Here is a 25,585-nt window from a genome sequence, read left to right as displayed (position 1 = left end):
TGGAGGTTACATAATGTCCACTCGAGTCCATCAGAATAGCCCTGGTTGTGTAACACTTGAGGAGACAGTATCACTGTCACGTTTATATTCTGACGCTTAAATCCTGAGCTGAGATCCGGACTCACCTATAAACACAATCATCAACGTGTTTCTGTGTTGTGTGTTTTTAAAAAACATAACAAAAGGAGGGATGTTTGTCTGTGGCTCGCTCCAGTGATCTCTCCATCACCAGAGGAAGCAGGAGGAGAACAGCTCGGCCTCAGCCAATCACAGGCCTGCTTTCTCTTCAGCATCGCGGGGCGCGGAGCCTCGGAGCGGGACTCGAGCTCAGGCGTCGAGGAGGAGAGACGCACCGAGGACCAGGACCAGCATGACCTGCTGAGACACCCGGAGTCCGTCGAGTCTCAGGTGAGTCCCGAACCCAGCGGCGACGCATCGCGGATCTGACTCCAAACACTTTCATTTATTTATAAATAAAAAAAACACTTGAACGCATCGATTATATATTGATTTAATCGCTTTTTTTCAACACAATAAACGTCTATATCTCCACGTTATCGTGACAATAACACGCGGGTCATGTGTGCCTCTGGTTGGTGCGAGTTTATGTAACACATCCAGACATGTCCAGAACATAAACAGCAGCTTCTTCTCCTCTGTTTATCTTCGGAGAGCCAGAGAACTGCAGCCTTTCTGTTGAGACGTTGACTTACGTGGAGAAGCTTATATAATTCTACATGAGCAGAACAACATCGTGTCCTGGTTTACTCGCTTCCTAAGTCTCTCATCTGAGCATAGATGATTTAAAGACGATATAATGTGCAGAATACTCAGAGTTATCGTATAAGTGTGTGCAAGTGATAAATGGTTGTTATTTGATTTTTTTATATGATTTAAAGGTGTTGTCAAGTGACACCCAGTGGTGGAGCTGCAGATTGCAGCGTCTAGAAAAGGTGCCCGTCCCCCCCATCCCCTAGTCCAGGGTCCAGTGTCGGTCTGTGAGGCATAATTATGAATATATTTTCTGTTAATTATTACTGACTAAAAGGTGTTTTATTTTTGAAAAAAACAACAACGACAGATTACACACACAAGTCTGTCAAAATGCTTGTTTACGTCCAGTTTACTTCAAAAATAAATCTATTTACGAGTTAAATAATTAAATTCAAAAAGACAAACTCACTCAGACACAACACACAAAGCCTGACACACAAACAGAACACCATCGCCGCCGTACAATCGAATGTACATAGATGAAAATACACTAAACTCTTGTTTATTCATCAGTATGATAATGTATACATGTTTCTAATGGCTCGTTTTGTATTTATTCTTATTAATAATGATAAATTAAACTAGATAAAAAGTTGGTTTGTTTTAGAGCTTTTCTCTTTTTGTGAGTATTTCTTGGACCTCAAAACAATATATATATATATACTTTTATACTCTCTATATAAATATATATATACTTTTTTTTATTTGAGTGTCAATTTACGTAAATTATCTTTGTGTTGTATTATCTTCAGTTTGACCTACTTAAAATAGTCGTACACTATTCGACATCCGTATAGGTCACAGGTCATGGGTTCGACAGTTCAGAGCGTATCCATCCGACTCTCACGGCGAAGGGTACATGAGGGTGAACCAAAGGTCAGAGACAAGTATCAGGTCTTGGAATTAGAGACACAGAGACCAAAGTTAACGATACAATCCACCATCATTTGACCTTCCACTAACTTTAGACCCTCAACCAAATTGTCTGACTTTTTAAGATGGGATTCATTAGCGGGCAGGAACGCCCGTTTTGCATTCGGAAACTTTCTGTGGAGTACAACTTATTTTTTAAAAGAAGAAACCTTGACAGAACCAGACTCGATGAACTGGAATAACCGTCCAAAGTGATGTGACCTTCAGAGCTCTGAAAGGAGCTCATAATTAACATGTATAATTATTATTATTAGCGCCAACAACAGCGAGAACGTTGTGTGTCCGTGATCCCCATAGGTTTGAATTAGATATGCATGACGGGAAGACACAGTCACTGAATCTGTCCCAGATTCTCCTGCTCGGGTCCAACAGCCTTTGGCTTCTGTCACGAACCATTAGCCTCAGCCAGGATCACACTTGCTTTGCATGAGAATTACAACATGTTTCATTAAAATTAGTTCCATTTTCTCTCAATAAACACAGACTGGTAGACGTCGAGGGTCACATTATGACACAATCATGACATCAGATAAAGACGCATTATTTTAAATGGTTTAGAAAATCTTTTTAAATGATATTTCTTTGGTTCAATTATTAAAGCTTTTTCTTTGATTATTTTCTATTAAAATGTTGTTTTAAGCATTTAGTTTTTCTCTCAATAATTTAATTTGTATAAATTGTATACTGTAATGAATCTGTTGCTATGTAATAATGTATATCCATTATTTATTGGTTAAGTTTTTGTTTTTTTTAATATTTGAAAAAAGAAAAATATTTTTTAAATTGCCTTCTAATATTAAAATATTTATTTTTTCTAATTTCGATATTTTTCGAGATCAATATAATTCAGCCCATCATGTCGCACTATTATAAAATGTTTATATTGAATAAAAAACAAATTGAAACCATTTAAAATACCCTTTTAAAAAAGTGTGAGTAACAAATACACGAAAAACTAAAAGCTTACTTTTAAAACTTAATAAAACAGGTTTGTAAATAAAAAAATGTACTTTTATTTCACTTATTTTTACATTTAAAAATAACTTTCCTATTTAGTAAAACCAACCAGTAAAACACCAAGTAGAAAACATCTGAGACTAAATCTAGATTTTATTTAAAGTATATGAAAACAATGCAAAATATATTTAATATCCGAATAATTATTTATTTTACTTAGATATGAAGCAAAAGTTATAACTGGATGAATCAATAATTGTTCATTTAATGTCCATTTATTCAACAAAAGCCACACTAATGAAGGACACTTACACTAACCACAACGAGTGACTTCTCTTCAGGGTCTCACATGAATTTGTGGGGTTACATAATGACCCCCTCGCTTCACCTCTGCCTTATACCTCTATTTGGCCTCCAGACGCCGCCAACAATAACCACTCGAGCTTCTTCAAACATCTCGCCAAGATCTTTGATTCAGGAGGGAGGCCGGTGACATCATGGCGGTGATGTCACCGGCCTCACACACAGAGGACGCTTGACGGGATTTTTCCGACGTGTGCAGCCGGATCGATCCAGGAGGCTGAGCTCGTGTGGATCGTTGCGGGAACACAGTTATAACACAGTGTGGTTTAATGTCGTCCGTCAGTCATTCTGCAGGTTTCATTTGGAGAAACGTAGTGAAGCTGAAGCTCGAGAACAACTGTTCCCTCGAACACCATCAGGAGGGATTTCCTCAGATTATATCGCAGATTTATTTTCACCACGATGTCATGATGGCATTAGTGACAATTAGCAAAGTATTAGTTAATACTCACATGATGCAAAACACATCTTTACTGTATTCTTTATTTGTAGTTTATTGAGAACATGGAGGAGATGACAACTTTACTAAAACATAACGGACTACATTTCTTTAAACATTTCCAAGTCATTATAATGTTCTCAAATAGTTTTTTTATATTAAAGATAAAGGTTGTTTTTTTTAGATATTCAAATAATTACAAAAATAGAAAGTGTTAATTTCACCTTAAAATGACTGCAGATACCACTGGTGACCAAGCTAACTGACTAAATTAACAAACTAAGCCAACTTCCTAAGCTAACTGACCAAGTTAACTGACTAAGCTAAGAAACTAAGCTAACAGTCTAAACTAACAAACTAAGCTAACTGACTAAGCTAACTTACTAAGCTAATGACCTAAGCTAACTGACTAAGCTAACTAACTAAGCTAACTGAATAAGCGTACTCACTAAGCTAACAGACTAAGCTAACTGACCAAGCTAAATAACTAAGTTAACTAACTAAGCTAGTGACCTAAGCTAACTGACAAAGCTAACTAACCAAGCTAACTAACTAAGCTAATGACCTACGTTAACAGACCAAGCTAACTGACTAAGCTAAGTTACTAGGCTAACAGACTAAACTAACAAATTAAGCTAACTGACTAAGCTAATTGACTAAGCTAACTGACTAATCTAACTAACTAACTAAGCAACAAATCCATTCAGTTTAAATAATTGTTTCACTTTACAATATATTTGAAATAACCCCAAACATTTTGAAGTTACTGTGTGTTTTATGGTTTAAGGTTTAAAGCTTAAGTGATGCAGCGTCTGCTTGAGGACTTCAATGATGTCATCAGTCGCCTGTGATGTCACTTAAAGAGTAAACAGTAAAAGATCCAGTTTGCTCCGGAAAACTGTCATGAATCCTGATTTTAATAAAATATTCTATACTTGATATTGAATGAAACATGAAATTAAGCATCATTTGAAAATTAAAAATAAGGAACATTAGCAGAAAATTAACAAATATGTAGAAAAAAATGTTTATGAAGAAACTATGTGTATTCTTGATAAAAACTACTTGAAAATAGTAGAGCATCTTATTTTGTTAAAGTGAAATTAAATAATGACTCATCTTGTTAGTGGGCGGAGCTACAGAGAGACAGAAACAGATGGAGTTCTTCTCTCTGCCCACTCAACACCTGATTCACACACACACACACACACACGTACTACACACATATACGCACATACATACTACACACATACATATTACACACACACACACACATATATATACGCACATACATACTACACACATACATATTACACACACACACACATACTGTATATACGCACATACGTACTACACACATACATATTACACACACACATATATACGCACATACGTACTACACACACACACACACACATATATACGCACATACATACTACACACATACATATTACACACACATATATACGCACATACGTACTACACACATACATATTACACACACACACATATATACGCACATACGTACTACACACATACATATTACACACACACACACACATATATACGTACATACGTACTACACACATACATATTACACACACACACACACATATATACGTACATACGTACTACACACATACATATTACACACACACACATATGTACTACACATATACATATTAAACACACACACACATATATACGCAAATACGTACTACACACATACATATTACACACACACACACATATATGCGCACATACGTACTACACACACCTATGCACACATACATATTACACACACACATATACGCACATACGTACTATAAACACCTATACACACATACGTATTACACACAGATACACACACATGTATACTACACACACACACATAAGTATTACACACAAATACACTCATATGTGGTACACACACAAATACAAACATACGTACTACACACACCTATACACACATATATATCATACACACACAAAGACACAACATGTACATATACACACATAAGTTTTACACACCCAATAACAAGTAAACAAAAACATACGTGCACACACAAACACACACATGTATACACACCCACATGGCTACACATACAAACACATTGCTAAACACTTACATAAAGACACACCCTCATAAACCTATAGACACACGCACATAATACTTAAACACACATATGTATTACACACCCAAGGACAGGAGAACTAATACATACACACACGTCCAAACACGTTTATATAGACACACACATAAATATAGACAAACATACACACACATACATACATATAGACACACATTTATATAGACAAACAAACAAACACACACATATAGACACACACACCAGGTGGCTTCAGAGCGTCAGCATCAGGAGAACCTGGTGTGTGATCTTCAGCATGTGTGACGTTGTGTTGCTGTGAATGAAAGTGGGTCGACTTAAAGCTGCTGCAGTGACAGAGTTCATGACGTCATCCAGTCACACATTCATCTCGTGAGCGTCGAGCAAAACGGCTTTGGATCACTTTTGTCTTTTTATATTTGAGAGTTTCTTGTACGTGAAAATGTCAAGAAAATGTCAAAGCTAGTTTTAGTATTTGTGGTTAGTGTCGTGAAAAACTAGATACAATTAATTTATTGAACTATCTAATACTATCAAGTTCTTATGTTTTTACTGGCATTGGTTTGTTTATAGACCTAATATTATGAATTAGTATTATTTTTGGTGGTGCTCTAGATCTACGAAGGTTTGATTGTGTATTTGTATGTGTATTTTGACTTGTATGGCTTCTAACTGCTGCTGCTAACAACCAAAACTTGCAACCGAAAAAACAGCTACTTTATAAATATATTATACTTATATACATATACTTATATACAAATCATTATGTATATACGATTTACTTCATATACGTTTATCATTGTTATATTATGGTTCAGTTAAATGTTAAATAAATTAGGTTTTACAAGTATTGATTTACAACCAACATTCAAATATTCACTACGCCAGATGGCAGTAGTCATTGCGTACTCCACAGCTAAAGTAACAATGAATCCTGCGAGAGCTTTGCGATGACTGAGGACGAGAGGATACAGTGGACTCCAGCAGCTTTTAAAGTTGATGTTTGGACATATTTTTGTTTCAAAACAAATGAAATCAGATACGACTTCGTCAAGAGTCATGTGGTCTGTAAATTCTGCAACACCAGGGTCAAGTACTCGACAATACTACAAAGACTCCGGCGATAACTGAGGATAAGAGGATACAGTGACTCCAGCTTCTCTTAAAGCTGATGTTTGAACCTATACTTTGGTTTCAAAACAAATGAAAGCAGTTACGACTTCGTCAAGAGTCATGTGGTCTGTAAATTCTGCAACGCCAGAGTCAAGTACTCCACAATACTACAAAGGCTCCGGCGATTACTGAGGACGAGAGGATACAGTGGACTCCAGCTTCTCTTAAAGCTGATGTTTGAACATATATTTTAGTTTCAAAAACAAATGAAAGCAGTTACGACTTCGTCAAGAGTCATGTGGTCTGTAAATTCTACAATGCCATAGTCAAGTACTCGACAATACTACAAAGACTCAGGCGATAACTGAGGACAAGAGGATACAGTGACTTCAGCAGCTTTTAAAGCTGACATTTGGTCATATTTTGGTTTGAAAACAAATGAAAGCAGTTCCGACTTCGTCAAGAGTCATGTGGTCTGTAAATTCTGCAACACCGGAGTCAAGTACTCGACAATACTACAAATACTCCGGCGATAACTGAGGACAAGAGGATACAGTCGACTCCAGCTTCTCTTAAAGCTGATGTTTGAACATATATTTTAGTTTCAAAAACAAATGAAAGCAGTTACGACTATGTCAAGAGTCATGTGGTCTGTAAATTCTACAATGCCATAGTCAAGTACTCGACAATACTACAAAGACTCCAGCGATAACTGAGCACAAGAGGATACAGTGATTTCAGCAGCTTTTTAAGCTGACATTTGGTCATATTTTGGTTTGAAAACAAATGAAAGCAGTTACAACTTCGTCAAGAGTCATGTGGTCTGTAAATTCTGCAACACCAGAGTCAAGTACTCGACAATACTACAAATACTCCGGCGATAACTGAGGACAAGAGGATACAGTGGACTCCAGCTTCTCTTAAAGCTGATGTTTGAACATATATTTTAGTTTAAAAAACAAATGAAATCAGTTACGACTTCGTCAAGAGTCATGTGGTCTGTAAATTCTGCAACACCAGAGTCAAGTACTCGACAATACTACGAACGTATACTTGTTACTACAGTATCACTATACATCGTAATTGTTGCCCAGACATGGTGATGTGCGTCGTATCACCAGGTTCTTGTCATGTACGACTATTATACCTCGGATCAGGACTGTCAGTCATCGTGGCCTCGACATTCAATCGTATCCTTCATCCGTCGCGATGACACATGACGACAAACTCATCCATCAATAGTGTCGTCCCGAGACGTCCCTCGTGTGCGTGTGCATGTGTGTGTGTGTGTGTGAAGGACGGGGCAGAGGTCAGACAGAGACGCCACTTATGTTCAACAATAGCCGCCCAGTGTTCATAACAGTAGAGAAGGACATTATTCCTGGAGTACAGACATGCTAACGTCTGTCTTTTGTACCTATTTAAGTGTCGACTGCACTGGTTTGTGAGCGTCGGCTGGGAAAACAAAAGACACTTTACGTCGCTGGGGGTGAGTGAAAAAAAAACAACCCGACAACTAAACTTTATTGGTCGCATGAAGGAGAACGGACGACACTCCCTCGCGTTCTAGACGTTTGTGCCGAGACTTGAGCTACTGTGCGTGGAAAGACTTTTAGAGATGCAGCGAGTATGATGGGAACAGCTGTCAGGTGAGCAGATGCTTATTACGCTTTTAGGGTCTTTCGGAAAAAAGCCTCTGGGATAGAAATCAAAGTGTGTGTTGTGAGGTAGAGTCAGCAGAGATGATGTGATAAAAGAAGAATCTGTGGCGGAGTGAAGTCATCTGGAGCCAGAAATAGTGGCAGAGAAATGCACCAGAACCAGCACTTTTTCCTTGTCACCGCTGGAGGTTTTAGTTTATTTAGAGCAATGATGTCATTTTAATCTTAGTTTCCCTGATGATTCTTTACGACAAAAGTCTGACCAAGTAGATCGTTCGAGATATTTAGTGTAAGAGGTGAGATTTGAGTAACTTGTACGATTTGTGTTTAATATTTAATTATTATTATATTTTTATATTTATTATATATTAATTTAAAAAAAACGATTATTTATGGTTTATCTTTTACTTCTAAATAATACATTTTTTACAGGTAATAATGGCAACAAATTGTTTCCTTTAAACTAAATATAATGCTTGAAAAACATCTTTTAAACTAAATTTTAAAGGAACTTTAAAAAAAATACACACTAAAGCGTACAATAATACGTTTAAATATTTATAAAAAATATACTAAAAACGGATGAAATTTTGCTGTTTTTCTGGGATATAAGAAAATAAACTTTATTTTAAATATATTTTACACTTTACATCGTCACTGAAAATTTCAGGAATATAAAAATATAAACGTTAATATTTGCCGTGACATGTTAGACCTTTCTTTATCTTTTTTCTTCAACTGTAATAACATTATTATTACTTATCTCTGCTACTTGAAACTTTTTCATTCCATTCTTCCATTACTCCTCTCATCCAAGAAAAGAGCCTCAGATTTTCGTTATTTTCCCTTGTGTTATCTCTGGGTCAAGGTGACCCGAAAGCCCCCAAAATAAATGTGTTTTAGACTTTAGACTTTCTTTTATTGTCATTGCACAGAAAACAAAGCAGTGAAACTTGTGTCGTCTCTGGGTCAAGATGACCCAAAGGCCCCCAAAACAATTGTGTTTTTAGGTATCACTTGTGTTATCTCTGGGTCAAGGTGACCCGAAAGCCCCCAAAACAAATTTGCCATATGCAGTGGTGGATTTCAATCATCTTCGGGTCACCTTGACCCCGAGATAACACAAGCATTCTTTTGAGGTCTCCTCAGGTCAACTGAGAAACTATTATTGTGACGCTGATCTGTTCTGCGGAACCCAGAACCCCTTAATGATGACAGTTAACTCGTCATTTAACACAAATAAAACACATCAATGTTAGCGACAAAGTCTTTCCTTCCATTCACTTTGAATTCCATCTCCTTCGCAGCACGAAACACAAACAGAAATCTACAAGAGTCGCACCGAGGGAAACAAACTCCTGCACAAAGATGGCCGACAGCAAGTAAGTTTGCACTCTGTTTCACCTTTTCTTTTTGAGTTGTATAATCCAAGTACTTGCTTGTGAGGATTAAACATCGGCTCTCTAAACAGACACACCTGCGATATTCTCATCTGCAGAGAGAGCTTGTTAACATGCCGGGTCTTGAACCCTCGACAGCACTGTTTCCAGGGAAGAGTCTCTTCACGAGACAACAAGACAAAACTTGATTCATGAGCAGAATTAAAGTTCATGGAAAGAGAGTCACAGTTCAGAAGAGTTCACAGAGTTAGTGGAAGAGATTCACATAGTTTTACACTTTAAGGTTGTGATTATAATACAGTTGATTCCAATCATTTATATTTAAATGTTACAGTTGAATGATAAAAAATTGACAATTTTACTGTTTCTTTTTTACACTTTTACAAGTTTTAAGTTAATTTCTTTTGCTTTAGAAAACAGAATTTTACTTGTATGATAAACTATGTATTAATAATAATAATAATTGACTCAGAAACTTCAAAATCTTTGTTTTAAATGCTGAAATATTATTTTAAATATTAGATTGTTTATTATTCATTTTATTTTATTTGTACTGCTCAGGAATTACTTGTAAATTTATTTTTTCTATCAAACACAAAATCACTAAAGTCTATCAAGTTTCTATTACAATTATAAATAAAAAATTTTAATAAAAGAAAAAAATTAAATATTTTCTGGATTCTTCTTCTAATAATTCAATTATTATTTTTCTAAATTCAATATATATTCAATAGCCTTTTAAGATCAATACAATTCAGCCTATCATGTTGCACCATTATAACATTTTTATGTTGAATAAAAAAACAAAACAAAATAGACAAGTTTAAACCTTTCAAAATACAAATTATCTATTTGATTCATTCAATTTAAAAAAATATTTTTAAAAAGTGTGTGTAAAAAATATATCAAAAACTTAAAGCAACTTTCCTTATTTACTAAGAAACTCAAAAGTGTTTGTAAATAATAAAAAAAATTATATTTATTTCCCTTATTTTACATTTACAGAAACATACCTATTTAGTAAAACCAACCAGTAAAACTGTCACTTGTTAAACTACTATAGAAAATATCTGAGACTAAATATAGATTTTATTTAAATTATATGAAAACACTGCTATGTTTGATAACCAAATAATTATTTTTATTTTACTTCTAACTGGATGAAGCAATAATTGTTAATTTAATGTCTATTTATTCAACAAAAGTCTTGAGTGATCAGATGTCCATACAAAATAAAAAACATGTCTAATAAAGGACTCGTTTCTCACGACACTAACCACAACGAGTGACTTCTCTTCAGGGTGAATTCACTATCTTTGCGATCACGTTTGTGGGGTTACATAATAACCATATTTCAACTAAAAGAAAAATAAGAAAGTTAAAGTCAAGATTTTCCAGAGTTAAATAAAAAAGAAAAGGTTTTTATGACCTTTTTATTCTGTTTATTATGTTTATTTTGTTTTATAAATAGATGGAACTCTTCTTTAAATGAACTTGTTTAAATGTAAATCGTTAACTTAATGACTTAACTTAACCGTCCCAACACTCTCAGGGACACCATCGAGGACTTCAAGGTCCAAACGGCCAAACACCCCAACATGACCGCGGCCCCCGCCGTGATGAGGCCTCACGCAGAACAATCCAGGGACCGGGCGTCCAAGCGTCTCTCCACCGAGTCCAACGGCACCAGCAACGGCGGCGCCGGCTCGTCCACGCCGGTGGAGGTCACGGCTCTGGAGGAGTCGTTTAGACGATTCGCCATCCACGGGGACACGAGGGCCACCGGCAAGGAGCTGCACGGGAAGAACTGGTCCAAACTCTGCAAGGACTGCGGCGTGATTGACGGCAAGAACATCACCCTGACCGACGTCGACATCGTCTTCAGCAAAGTCAAGTGAGTCCACTGCACAGGTTTAGAATAAAGGTCCAGATGTGAGGGCGGCGCCGACGTGTCACTGCAAGGACCGCCTTGGTGAACCATTACAGTAGCGGCGGCACAGATGACTGCGCCGTGAGTCACGCCGAGCTGCCGCCCGAACCCTCATGAAGCGGCTCCAACGGAGCAGATCTTAGATCTGATAGATTTGTTTAAGGACATAGTTTTTTTAGCCAAGTATTTACTAGAATAATTCCTGAGTAAACCAGTCCCTGAGCAGGTATGTGCTGCCGTATCATGATGTGATTCGAGTTCTTACACAGACTGAACTTTTGACCAAGTGGATTTGATGACGAAGAAATATTGCCCTCTTAAGATGTGTTGACAACAAACAGGATTCATGGGTTTTTATGGCTGATAAAAACATGTTGAGTCAATATAGAGTAGGGACGTAAGAAAAGTACCTTAATACGTACTAATAGCCAACTGATTTATTTTTACGATACTGTATCGATATTCAATAGCACTGTAGCGTGTGTTTATTTTTGTGTTGCAATTAAACTTTCAGCCTCAGTACTCAGTACCAAGTGTAGTACTCAGAACCAAGTGTAATACTCAGAACCAAGTGTAGTACTCAGAAACAAGTGTAGTACTCAGAACCAAGTGTAGTACTCAGAATCAAGTGTAGTACTCAGAACAAAGTGTTGTACTCAGAACCAAGTGTTGTACCCAGAATCAAGTGTAGTACCCAGAACCAAGTGTAGTACTCAGAACCAAGTGTAGTACTCAGTACCAAGTGTAGTACTCAGAACCACGTGTAATACTCAGAACCAAGTGTAGTACTCAGAACCAAGTGTAGTACTCAGAAACAAGAGCAACTGTGGTCTAACAAATGATTCCCAAAACATCTGATAGATTTGTTTAAGGACATAGTTTTTTTAGCCAAGTATTTACCAAAATAATTCCTGAGTAAACCAGTCCCTGAGCAGGTATGTGCTGCCGTATCATGATGGGATTCGAGTTCTTACACAGACTGAACTTTTGACCAAGTGGATTTGATGACGAAGAAATATTGCCCTCTTAAGATGTGTTGACAACAAACAGGATTCATGGGTTTTTATGGCTGATAAAAACATGTTGAGTCAATATAGAGTAGGGACGTAAGAAAAGTACCTTAATACGTACTAATAGCCAACTGATTTATTTTTACGATACTGTATCGATATTCAATAGTACTGTAGCGTGTGTTTATTTTTGTGTTGCAATTAAACTTTCAGCCTCAGTACTCAGAACTAAGTGTAGTACTCAGAACCAAGTGTAGTACTCAGTATCAAGTGTAGTACCCAGAACCAAGTGTAGTACTCAGAACAAAGTGTTGTACTCAGAACCAAGTGTTGTACCCAGAACCAAGTGTAGTACTCAGAACCAAGTGTAGTACTCAGTACCAGGTGTAGTACTCAGAACCACGTGTAATACTCAGAACCACGTGTAGTACTCAGAATCAAGTGTAGAACTCAGAACCAAGTGTAGTACTCAGAACCAAGTGTAGTACTCAGAACCAAGTGTAGTAATCAGAATCAAGTGTAGAACTCAGAACCAAGTGTAGAACTCAGAACCAAGTGTAGTACTCAGAACCAAGTGTAGTACTCAGAATCAAGTGTAGAACTCAGAACCAAGTGTAGAACTCAGAACCAAGTGTAGAACTCAGAACCAAGTGTAGTACTCAGAACCAAGTGTAGTACTCAGAACCAAGTGTAGTACTCAGAACCAAGTGTAGTACTCAGAACCAAGTGTAGTACTCAGAATCAAGTGTAGAACTCAGAACCAAGTGTAGAACTCAGAACCAAGTGTAGAACTCAGAACCAAGTGTAGTACTCAGAATCAAGTGTAGAACTCAGAACCAAGTGTAGAACTCAGAACCAAGTGTAGAACTCAGAACCAAGTGTAGTACTCAGAACCAAGTGTAGTACTCAGTACCAAGTGTAGTTCTCAGAAACAAGAGCAACTGTGGTCTAACAAATGATTCCCAAAACAAACTACAATATGAAACCTTTTTTTTTCAACAATTGCTTCTGTAACATCGTCACAAACTGTAAAAATGAAGGCAGAAAACTTTGAGTAATAAATCAGCTTCACGTCTTGAGGACAGAAGTATTTCAAATGTTTCGACGTCGGAGAGACAAGCTGCCTCGTCGCCGTCTTTAAGTGATGGTCGGGAGAAGCAGCCGGAGTGAAAGGCCGGCGTGTGGCTCATCGTAAGATCTCCTCTGGCTACGTCGACTCATCTCTTGTTGCCGAGCTAGTCTATTAAAAAACAAGCTTTGACCTAAATATTGTTGTCACAAAGAGCACAAAGCACATCGCTTTTCACGTGGCTGCGAGTGCTGCTGCTTTTTGTATGAAGGTTCAATTCCACTTAAGTGTGGTCAAAAAGGTTCCATATCTCTGTGTCTCTATATGACTTTGTGTAGGAAGGACTTCCTTACTTAGCTCGGTAGTAATCTTCTCACAAGTTTAATAAACATACCATGTGCAGTTAAGAAGCCATTTTTACAACAGCTGGCACGGCCACTTCCTGTTAGCGACTAAAAAGTATATGTTTATTTTCTTTTGTGACGTTAAACCAGAACAAGTATACAAGTATGTTTTGACGTTTAAGTGTATTTATTTAGTTAATTAATTCAACAATATGAAGTTGCGAGTATTCCACACACATTTACACAAACGGTACATTTGAACATCAACAATTTTACCCTAAAATAGTTGGAGCTAACATGACCAACAAGGGGACGGAAATTGTGTTTTAATTTTAGCTAACGCTGAACAACACAAAGGACCTCCTGTGATCGGTATAGATGATCTTTGCCGCTACAGAAATAATACCTGGATTTATTGTGTGAATGCTGGGAAGCATTCACACAATAAATCTGGGAAGCATTCACACAATTGAGATCCTGTTTTCTTCTGACCTTAACTTTGTTCCGCATCTCCTCCCACAAATTTTATCCGATTTTAACCGTTCAAACTTTTATAAATTCAGCTTGTTTCCCGAAATGCGGGCTATGTTCTAGTTTTCTTTTATCTATTCCACCCTTTCTTTTATTCCTCTTTTTCTACCCCACTACTACAACTACTACTTCTACTTTTACTACTAATTCTACTAATACTTTTACTTTTCTACTACTTTTACTACTAATTCCACTACTTCTACTTCAACTAATAATTCCACTAATACTACCACGACTACTTCAACTACTAATACTACTACTTCTTCTACTTTTACTACTAATTCTTCTACTACTTTTATTTTTCTACTACTTCTGTTTTTACTACTAATTTCACTTCTGCTTTAACTATTAATTCCACTTCTTCTGCTTTTAATACTACTTCCACTACAACTTTTACTTTTCTACTACTTCTATTTTTAATAGTAATTCCACTACTACTTCCACAGCACAGGAGGTTCAGCATTCACACTGCATTTTCTTCTGGAAATGCATTTTTCTAGTTTTTCCATTTTTTTTTGCCACTAATATCAAGTTGTTGTTGTTTTTACAAGACTGATATAAGATTTAATTAAATTTGAAGTATTAAAAGAAGCCAAAACACTTCTTTAATCAGCTCCTTTTTACAGTAATTATAATTAAAAAAAACAGTGGTTGATTTTCTAATAGTACTTTAATGGAGTTGCAGTGTTAAAAAATAATTTCGGCTCATTAAAATCCTGGAGAACGCTTTACATATTCGGATAAATAAATGTGCTTTCTCAGAAATATTTGTTGTTGTAGCGGATTTGAATGTGTGCTAAAGCGTTGCATGTAAAGTGACTCAGAAAGTGGGGGGATGGGGGTGCAACAATTTTATTGCACAGGCATGACTGAACCCTTGAATCCTGCCACGCCAGACGACTTTGCTTTTTAATCTGCGAGCTTCGCCTGCGAAAATTAAACCGGCCTGATGAGCACTGAGGCTAATAAAGGTACGGCTGAGCGAGTCGATGCTTGGAGCCCGGATGGATGCACGACTGCTCCAGAGACGGAACACAATAACATAAACTATGAATGAGGTTCTAGAAACGTAGACTGATTAATTAGCCGAGTCGGGCTAAAGATAGTGTTTTGTTTGCATTGAGCTCGACTGCAGTCGGCGCAGAAGTATGAGGGCATGAAAAGAATCCTTCTGCTTCTCGTGGATCATCTCCGATGGTGGCCGTGGAAGCAGGTCAGCCTCATACGGTCCATTTCATGAGCGATCGTACATGTAGAAGTGTGTCAGGATCAGTATTGTTAATTGAAGGGTTGTGAATTACATCATTAGTGTCTTGATGTTAATATAAAGAACACTTTTTTAGTCATTTTAATGAAGAGCGTGAAAGATTTTACGATGTCTGGAAAAAGTCACATGGAATAATAATAATAATACATGTGAGGTTAAGTTCTGCCATTAAATGTAACTTTATTGGTCCCTTGGTAAAATGCAAGGTAAATTGTAGGGCTGTGTATTTGCAAGAATCGGATGATACGGTACGTGTACAACAATAACAAATATCGTGATACTGTAGTAACAAGGATATATTTGTAGTATTGTCGAGTACTTGACTCTGGTGTTGCAGAATTTACAGACCACATGACTCTCGACGAAGTCGTAACTGCTTTCATTTGTTTTCAAACCAAAATATGTCCAAACATCAGCTTTAAAAGCAGCTGGAGTCGACTGTATCCTCTCGTCCTCAGTCATCTTTGGGATCTTTGTAGTATTGTCGAGTACTTGACTCTGGTGTTGCAGAATTTACAGACCACATGATTCTCGACGAAGTCACAACTGCTTTCATTTGTTTTAAAACCAAAATATTTCCTAACGGCGGGTTTAAAAGCTTCTGGAGCCGACTGTATCCTCTCGTCCTCAGTCATCGCCAGGATCTAGCGGGATGCCATTGTTACTTAAGCTGTGGAGGATCTAATTATTGCTGCCCTCTAGTGGTTGGAAGTTTGATTGCAACACAAAAATGAACATTAATATTTGCATCTTAACTGTAAGTAAGTAAGCAAGTAATATTTGTTGCTTTTCCAGACCAGGGTCATAAAGCGAAATACCCAATAAAATATATATTTAAAAGTTCGGACACATTGTAAATAAAGCTATTTCACATAGACAAGATTAATTAATTAATTAATTAATTACTTATACATTTTTACTTACGTCCGCCCCACAGTTTTACATACCATCCCATAACGCTAACATGTCGTTTCTATTACACAGACAACGTTTCTCTGACATATTTTAAATGCTTTCATGAGCCAAGGTCCCAAGATAGTAAGTAAGTAAGTCATTTTTATTTATATAGCGCTTTTCCAGACCAGGGTCACAAAGCGCTTAAACAATCAAAACAATATTCAATAAAGTATATACTTTAAAGGTCAAGATAAAACTGAGAACACAACAGGAGTTCCAGAAAATCAAGGAAAAGCCTGAACAAATAAAAACATAAAAATATAGCAAGTTACTTTTCAATTTCATCCATTTGTGATTCTTTTTTTCTGTAGCAATGTAGGGTCCACTAAGGTTACCATGACAACCCACTAACTCAGAGTTAGAAAAGGAAAATGTGATGAAGTGAAGGACATTTTAAACTGAATGGTTGACCTGCTAGCTAAGCTAGTCAAGCTCCAGTTATTCAGTTTTCAAAGCTAGCTTTAGAAAGTTTATCGGAGCCAATTCTAATCAAAACAGCAGCTAGAACTTCGCTCTCTTAGGAATGGTGCTCCCGGATAGAATTCCCAAACAAAACTTGTCACCAAATGAATCAAATTCATAAGAACCCCCCCCCCCCCACACACACACACACACACACACCTCTACCGCCCTCGACGCATACACACCAAAGGGTGTTTACTGTGACTCGGTAACCATGACAGCGGGTTTCCCGGGGAGATGGAAGGCTTTATAGGTTGTTTCGCTACTTCATCGCCGTGGAGATTTGCTGTTTGTGTTTGTGTTACTATGCACCGGTTGAAATGGCCAGAAGCAAAACAGGAGGAACTGGATTTTCGAGGGGAGAGTGACGGATGATGTCGACGATGTGTGCTTTTTGGTCAACAACTTATTGTTACTAATGAGTGTTGTTTCTAGCTGCGCTTGAAGCACTCGAGCTTCAACGGTTTGAAATAATCACATGTCGTGCACAAACATCTGAGGGGTGGATCGGGGTCAAGAGAGGCTGCTGGAGACTTTATAGATGATCCACACTTTGAAGCAGGAAGTGATAGTGATCGCATCAACAAGCTGCGTGTGTCAAGTATTTCCTATTTCCGCCAACAACGGTTTTTAAATACCAACAAAAAAAAAAACAGTAGACATTACCAAGTTCAGATAATAGTGCAACTCGTGTTGCACCATTGTGTAGAGAATCTAAATCTACACCATAACCACAGAGAAAGACTTAAATTAAACTGCTATCACAAGCTAGGAAGTTCGTTAGCTCCTAATAGCCAGTTGTTTATACAGTTGTCAAGTACATAAACTAAAGATAGATATTAAGAATTTGTAAACCATTGAGCGGTGAATAAACATTTCAATATAAATGCAGTACAACGTGGTTACGTGTTGCCATTTGCTAGCATCGCAATCAGATCAGGCTAGAAAAAGTATATACCGCATTAACAATTAAAACATATTAAAAAGTTTTTTTTTTTTGCATATTTAACAGCAAAATATTACGATAACATGTATTGTATCCTTTATTACTGCACTTTGAGTGATGATTTAATTGCATCGTTTATTGTGTCGTCAGGTTTTAAATGTGGCCACGTTTCAAAAGAGAATTTGTGAAAAAAAATACATGCTTTAAACATGCGTTTTAATGAAAAAACATAATACATTTTTGGAATATGAATAAACAATTGTATATAATTGCAGTACAACGTGGTTATGTGTTGCCATTTGCTAGCATCGCAATCAGATCAGGCTAGAAAAAGTATATACCGCATTAACAATTAAAACATATTAAAAAGTTTTTTTTTTTTGCATATTTAACAGCAAAATATTACGATAACATGTATTGTATCCTTTATTACTGCACTTTGAGTGATGATTTAATTGCATCGTTTATTGTGTCGTCAGGTTTTAAATGTGGCCACGTTTCAAAAGAGAATTTGTGAAAAAAAATACATGCTTTAAACATGCGTTTTAATGAAAAAACATAATACATTTTTGGAATATGAATAAACAATTGTATATAATTGCAGTACAACGTGGTTACGTGTTGCCATTTGCTAGCATCGCAATCCGATCAGACTAGAAAAAGTATCTAACGCATTAACAAATAAAACAAATTAAAGTGCTTTTTTTTGCATGTTTAACAGCAAAATATTACATGTATTGTATCGTTTATTACTGCACTTTGAGTGATGATTTAATTGCATGGTTTATTGTGTCGTCAGGTTTTAAATGTGGCCATGTTTCAAAGGGAGTTTGGGAATAATACATACTTTAAACATGCATTTTAATGAAAAAGATCATACATTTTTGGAATATGAATAAACAATTGTATATAATTGCAGTACAACGTGGTTACGTGTTGTCATTTGCTAGCATTGCAATCCGATCAGACTAGAAAAAGTATCTATCGCATTTTTGGAATATGATGTTTGCTGATGATATAGTGGTAAATGTTGAGGTATTTTTAGAGCAATGGAAAGTAAGTAAGAGAAAAGCAATAAATGAAAAGCAATATTTGTATACACAATTTTACTTATTTATTTTAGGTTACTAACCTAACCTAACTAGAAACATATATATCAGGAAAGACTTAGCATGTGTATTAGCTCCTAATGCTAACCAAAGTCTGATTTTAAAAGTAAATAAATAAAATTGCGAGAATTAACTTAAAGGATACGTTTTAATCGAGATAAAAGAAACCATTGCATTTCTGGACTTTGATGTTTGCCGATTATATAGTGATTGTATCGAGAGTGAGGAAAAACAAAAGGCGAAGAAGAGAGTGCAGACATGGTGGAATCTTCTTGTTTATTATTTTTGAGCAACCTTTCTAATAACTTCGTCTTCTCTTTGTGATCCAGGAAGAAATCCTGTCGCACCATCACCTACGACGAGTTCAAGGCCGCTCTTGAAACTCTTTATTCACCATTAAGCGGTGAATAAACAATTCTATACAAATGCAGTACAAGGTGGTTACGTGTTGCCATTTGCTAGCATCGCAATCCAATCAGGCTAGAAAAAGTATTTACCGCATAACAAATAAAACATATTAAAAGGTGGGCATTTTTGCATATTTAACAGCAAAATATTACAGTAACATGTATTGTATTGTTTATTACTGCACTTGAGTGATCGTTTATTGTGTAGTCATGTTTTAAATGTGGCCATGTTTCAAAAGAGAATTTGTGAAAATATACTTTAAACATGCATTTTAATGAAAAAGACCGTACATTTTTGGAATATGATGTTTGCTGATGACATGCTGATGATAGTGGTTAATGTTGAGGTATTTTTAGAGCAATGGAAGTAAGAGAAAAGCAATAAATGAAAATCAATATTTGTATACGCCATTTTACTTTACTTATTTATTTATTTAAGGTTACTTAACTAATCTAACTAGAAATATATGTATCAGGAAAGACTTAGTACGTGTATTAGCTCCTAATGCTAACCAAAGTCTGATTTGAAGTGTCCGAAACAAAATAAAATTGCGAGAATTAACTTAAAAGATACGTTTTAATCGAGATAAAAGAAACCATTGCCTTTTTGGACTTTGATGTTTGCCGATTATATAGTGATTGTATCGAGAGTGAGGAAAAACAAAAGGCGAAGAAGAGAGTGCAGACATGGTGGAATCTTCTTGTTTATTATTTTTGAGCGATCTTTCTAATAACGTCGTCTTCTCTTTGGGATCCAGGAAGAAATCCTGTCGCACCATCACGTACGACGAGTTCAAGGCCGCTCTTGAAACTCTTTATTCACCATTAAGCGGTGAATAAACAATTCTATATAATTGCAGTACAAGGTGGTTACGTGTTGCCATTTGCTAGCATCGCAATCAGATCAGGCTAGAAAAAGTATCTACCGCATAACAAATAAAACATATTAAAAAGTGATTTTTTTTTGCATATTTAACAACAAAATATGATAACATGTATTGTATCGTTTATTACTGCACTTTGAGTGATGATTTAATTGCATCGTTTATTGTGTCGTCAGGTTTTAAATGCGGCCACGTTTCAAAAGAGAATTTGTGAAAAATACATACTTTAAACATGCGTTTTAATGAAAAACATGATATATTTTTGGAATATGATGTTTGCTGATGATATAGTGGTAAATGTTGAGGTATTTTTAGAGCAATGGAAAGTAAGTAAGAGAAAAGCAATAAATGAAAAGCAATATTTGTATACACAATTTTACTTATTTATTTATTTTAGGTTACTAAACTAATCTAACTAGAAACATATATATCAGGAAAGACTTAGCACGTGTATTAGCTCCTAATGCTAACCAAAGTCTGATTTTAAAAGTGTCCGAAACGAAATAAAATTGCGAGAATTAACTTAAAAGACACGTTTTAATCGAGATAAAAGAAACCATTGCATTTTTGGACTTTGATGTTTGCCGATTATATAGTGATTGTATCGAGAGTGAGGAAAAACAAAAGGCGAAGAAGAGAGACATGGTGGAATCTTCTTGTTTATTATTTTTGAGCGATCTTTCTAATAACGTCGTCTTCCCTTTGGGATCCAGGAAGAAATCCTGTCGCACCATCACCTACGACGAGTTCAAGGCCGCTCTTGAAACTCTTTATTCACCATTAAGCGGTGAATAAACAATTGTATATAAATGCAGTACAACGTGGTTACGTGTTGCCATTTGCTAGCATCGCAATCCGATCAGGCTAGAAAAAGTATCTACCGCATAACAAATAAAACATATTAAAAGGTGGGTATTTTTGCATATTTAACAGCAAAATATTACGATAACATGTATTGTATCGTTTATTACTGCACTTGAGTGATCGTTTATTGTGTAGTCATGTTTTAAATGTGGCCATGTTTCATAAGAGAATTTGTGAAAAATACTTACTTTAAACATGCGTTTTAATGAAAAACATGATACATTTTTGGAATATGATGTTTGCTGATGATATAGTGGTTAATGTTGAGATATTTTTAGAGCAATGGAAAGTAAGAGAAAAGCAATATGGTTATGGTGTATACAAATATTGCTTTTCATTTATTGAAAATCAATATTTGTATACGCCATTTTACTTTACTTATTTACTTATTTTAGGTTACTTAACTAATATAACTAGAAATATATGTATCAGGAAAGACTTAGCATGTGTATTAGCTCCTAATGCTAAACAAAGCATGATTTTAAAAGTGTCCGAACGAAATAAAATTGCAAGAATTAACTTAAAAGATACGTTTTAATCGAGATAAAAGAAACCATTGCATTTTTGGACTTTGATGTTTGCCGATTATATAGTGATTGTATCGAGAGTGAGGAAAAACAAAAGGCGAAGAAGAGAGTGCAGACATGGTGCAATCTTCTTGTTTATTATTTTTGAGCGATCTTTCTAATAATGTCGTCTTCTCTTTGTGATCCAGGAAGAAATCCTGTCGCACCATCACGTACGACGAGTTCAAGGCCGCTCTTGAAACTCTTTATTCACCATTAAGCGGTGAATAAACAATTCTATATAAATGCAGTACAACGTGGTTACGTGTTGCCATTTGCTAGCATCGCAATCAGATCAGGCTAGAAAAAGTATCTACCGCATAACAAATAAAACATATTAAAAAGTGATTTTTTTTTGCATATTTAACAACAAAATATGATAACATGTATTGTATCGTTTATTACTGCACTTTGAGTGATGATTTAATTGCATCGTTTATTGTGTCGTCAGGTTTTAAATGCGGCCACGTTTCAAAAGAGAATTTGTGAAAAATACATACTTTAAACATGCGTTTTAATGAAAAACATGATACATTTTTGGAATATGATGTTTGCTGATGATATAGTGGTAAATGTTGAGGTATTTTTAGAGCAATGGAAAGTAAGTAAGAGAAAAGCAATAAATGAAAAGCAATATTTGTATACACCATAACCAGAAATATATGCATCAGTAAAGACTTAGCACATGTATTAGCTCCTAATGCTAACTACAGTCTGATTTTAAAAGTGTCCGAACAAAGATAAAATTGCGATAATTAACTTAAAAGATACGTTTTTATACGTTTTAAGATTTTAAAAAAATTATCGGACTTTGATGTTTGCAGATAGTCATTGTATTGAGAGTAAGGAAAAACAAAAGGCGAAGAAGAGAGTGCAGACATGGTGGAATCTTCTTGTTTATTATTTTTGAGCGATCTTTCTAATAACGTCGTCTTCTCTTTGGGATCCAGGAAGAAATCCTGTCGCACCATCACCTACGACGAGTTCAAGGCCGCTCTGGGCGAGCTGGCCAGGAAGAAGTACAAGGAGAAGAGCGGAGAAGAGGCCGAGGCCGAGGTCTTCAAGCTGATCGAGGGGAAGTCGCCGGTCATCGCCGGAGTCACGGTACAGCCCCGATCAATACGTCGTACTTCCGACATAAACTAGCGTTTTTTCTTCTTTTTCTCGCAGAGAGCGGTGGCTTCGCCGACGGTGAGTCGTCTGACCGACACCACCAAGTTTACAGGGTCGCACAAGGAGCGCTTCGACAACTCCGGTCGCGGGAAGGGAAAGGCCGGACGAGTGGACGTCGTGGACACCTCGGGGTACGTGTCCGGGTACAAGCACAAAGGGTCGTACGAGAAGAAAACCAACAAACCCGAGTGAAGGCAGCAGAAACATTTGATCTCCTCATGGTTTTCTATTTAAAAAAAAAAAAGAATCGATTTTAAAAAACAAAAGAAACATTTCCATATATTTTCCCACTTGTCTATTTTGTGTAAGAGAAGTTTTTTTTTTTTGTCGTTGTCGGGTTCTTCTCTTTATGTGAGAACTGGAAAAGTGTTTACATCTATTTTTACAAAGTCATCACCAGCTGGTACATTCCTGTCTGAGAGCGAGTTACTGCCAAAAAACAGTGAAGAAAAGCACAAACAAAATGCTATTAATAATCAGCGTTGCTGTTGTGAGAGGGCCTTATATTTATTGAGCACAACGACCAACAACATGCCAAGACAAACAAACACAAGAGTAAGATTCATTCATCGCACTTTTTCTAGACCCAGATTCAGATCCAGAAATCCATTTTTTTGTAGCCTTCCAGCAGTATTTGGCGCATGTTTTTAAAAAGTATTCCGGCGGCATTTCTTTGACGTCTTCGAGTGTTAGCTGTTCGTCTTAAAGGTTTTCCTTCAGGTCAATCCATCAGGAGATTCATGTTCCAGCCAAAAAAAATAATCATACTTAACATTTTTCAAGCTTGATATTGAGGTTTTTTTGTACATAACTCAAGTTTACAATCCTCCCGTCGGATGTTTCTTATCAAATAAACTCGTCTATTAAACCCTCGTCGAAGTCAACTGACGAAAAGCTCCTGCAGCTTTAGTTGTACAAGATTGTATTTTTAACGACAGGATTTGATGTTATCCCTTATCAGATTTATATACCTTTAGTTGTAATATATACATATATTTGTGGTGTATATTTTAAAAAGATTTCTGACACTGGCGCCATTACGTGTTGCTGTGCATGTCGTGTGAACTGCATTTGATTCAGAGGCATAGAAATGATAGCAGTTGATACATTGGAGTATTTTTGAAATACTAAGTGATGTGTCGTTTTTTATTCGTTAAATATTCAAAATAAACAAGCAGTGGATTATTTCAGCTAAATAAACCTGCATGTGTGAGATCGTCATTTGACAATTTAAAATTCAAGAAGGGATACAGTATGGAATAAAGTCCAATCAGAATATAGAATGTTTAAATTTAACATTCAAATGCTACATTTTTTTTACTTGATTTTCCTTTATTGAAATGTTGTTTATTAAACATATAAACTATGTTTATTGACCATTTAAGTTCACTAATTTGTGTTTTTTCAATACAATGTAATTTAAAAATACATATTTATTCATAAAAAATGAATTATTTGACATAGAGATTAATATTCCAATTCCAATACTTGAAAAATAATATGTTTCAATTGAATACATTTGATAGGTAGACTTTTAAATTCAATATAAAAATATTGGTATAATATTTCTATATTACCAGATACAATTATATTTAATTTAAAAAGCTACGGATTAAAAAATATTGAATTTATGTATTTTTTATGTATTGGAATTAGAATATCAAACTATGTGTAAAAAAATCATTTTGAATATTTTCAGATTCTGATTTAAATGATTAAAGAAAAACTTTCAATATAGACATTGTGAATTTAATAATTAACTGCAATAAAAAAGTAATTCAAGTTTCAATGTTTTGAAATGTAAAAAATCAACCATTTAATATTCTGATGCCACTGATTTACTTCCATACAAAACAGTTTTGCTTGTTAAACGCTGACATTTTTAAACATACTAAAGAAGAAACATTTGTAAGATAACTTCCCAACGTGGTGTTTCGTCGTCCTACACTGCCTGTGGTCTCAGCTGATGAAGAATCGTGCATTAAAGAGTAACAAAAATAGCAGCTAATTAATAGTATTTTTCTGTCGACTGAAGTAGACTTGTTCTTTCGTGCTTCATGCCAAATACCGTGCACCTTTTAACGTGGAGGATCAGTGTGTTTTATACGAAAAAATAACATGTCGTGTACTATTGTCGCCCCGGTGCATGCAGAGTGTTTCCGTTCCCTCGACCTTTTACTGTGTGTTAATGAGTTGTCGTGCATTATTGAAAATAAAAATTATCTCTGCCGACGACTTTTGTTTTTTCATTTCAAACATTTTTCCTTCCTTTGGAATCCCACCATCCATGAGTGACAGAT

General features: G+C 35.9%; 1 protein-coding gene across 3 annotated transcripts; it reads left to right on the top strand.

The window, feature by feature from the left end:
• The first annotated feature begins 260 nt into the window (after window positions 1–260).
• On the top strand, window positions 261–25,520 carry tppp (tubulin polymerization promoting protein). 3 transcript variants are annotated; one of them, XM_087812369.1, is made up of 5 exons: window positions 261–408; window positions 9,674–9,748; window positions 11,319–11,660; window positions 23,063–23,216; window positions 23,283–25,520. In XM_087812369.1, exons 2-5 carry the CDS (start codon window positions 9,735–9,737, stop codon window positions 23,475–23,477), a joined length of 705 nt encoding a protein of 234 aa, XP_087668495.1. In that variant the 5' UTR covers window positions 261–408; window positions 9,674–9,734; the 3' UTR covers window positions 23,478–25,520. The 3 variants fall into 3 exon arrangements, with proteins under 3 accessions (XP_087668495.1, XP_087668496.1, XP_087668494.1); XM_087812370.1 differs by lacking the exon at window positions 261–408 and adding an exon at window positions 8,088–8,194; XM_087812368.1 differs by lacking the exon at window positions 261–408 and adding an exon at window positions 8,275–8,354.
• Window positions 25,521–25,585: the final 65 nt, after the last annotated feature.

Source organism: Callionymus lyra, chromosome 17, assembly GCF_982586985.1.
Source record: "Callionymus lyra chromosome 17, fCalLyr1.hap1.1, whole genome shotgun sequence".
Classification (NCBI taxonomy): Eukaryota; Metazoa; Chordata; class Actinopteri; order Syngnathiformes; family Callionymidae; genus Callionymus; species Callionymus lyra.
The sequence above is the reverse complement of the archived record's forward strand: the minus strand, read 5'-3'. Positions and strand labels throughout refer to the sequence as shown.

Coding starts and splice junctions, on each gene's coding strand:
- tppp (XM_087812368.1), top strand. CDS start 8,335: ATGATGGGAACAGCTGTCAG. Junction 11,661..23,062: donor ATCGTCTTCAGCAAAGTCAA/GTGAGTCCACTG, acceptor TTTGGGATCCAG/GAAGAAATCCTGTCGCACCA. Junction 23,217..23,282: donor CGGTCATCGCCGGAGTCACG/GTACAGCCCCGA, acceptor TTTTTCTCGCAG/AGAGCGGTGGCTTCGCCGAC.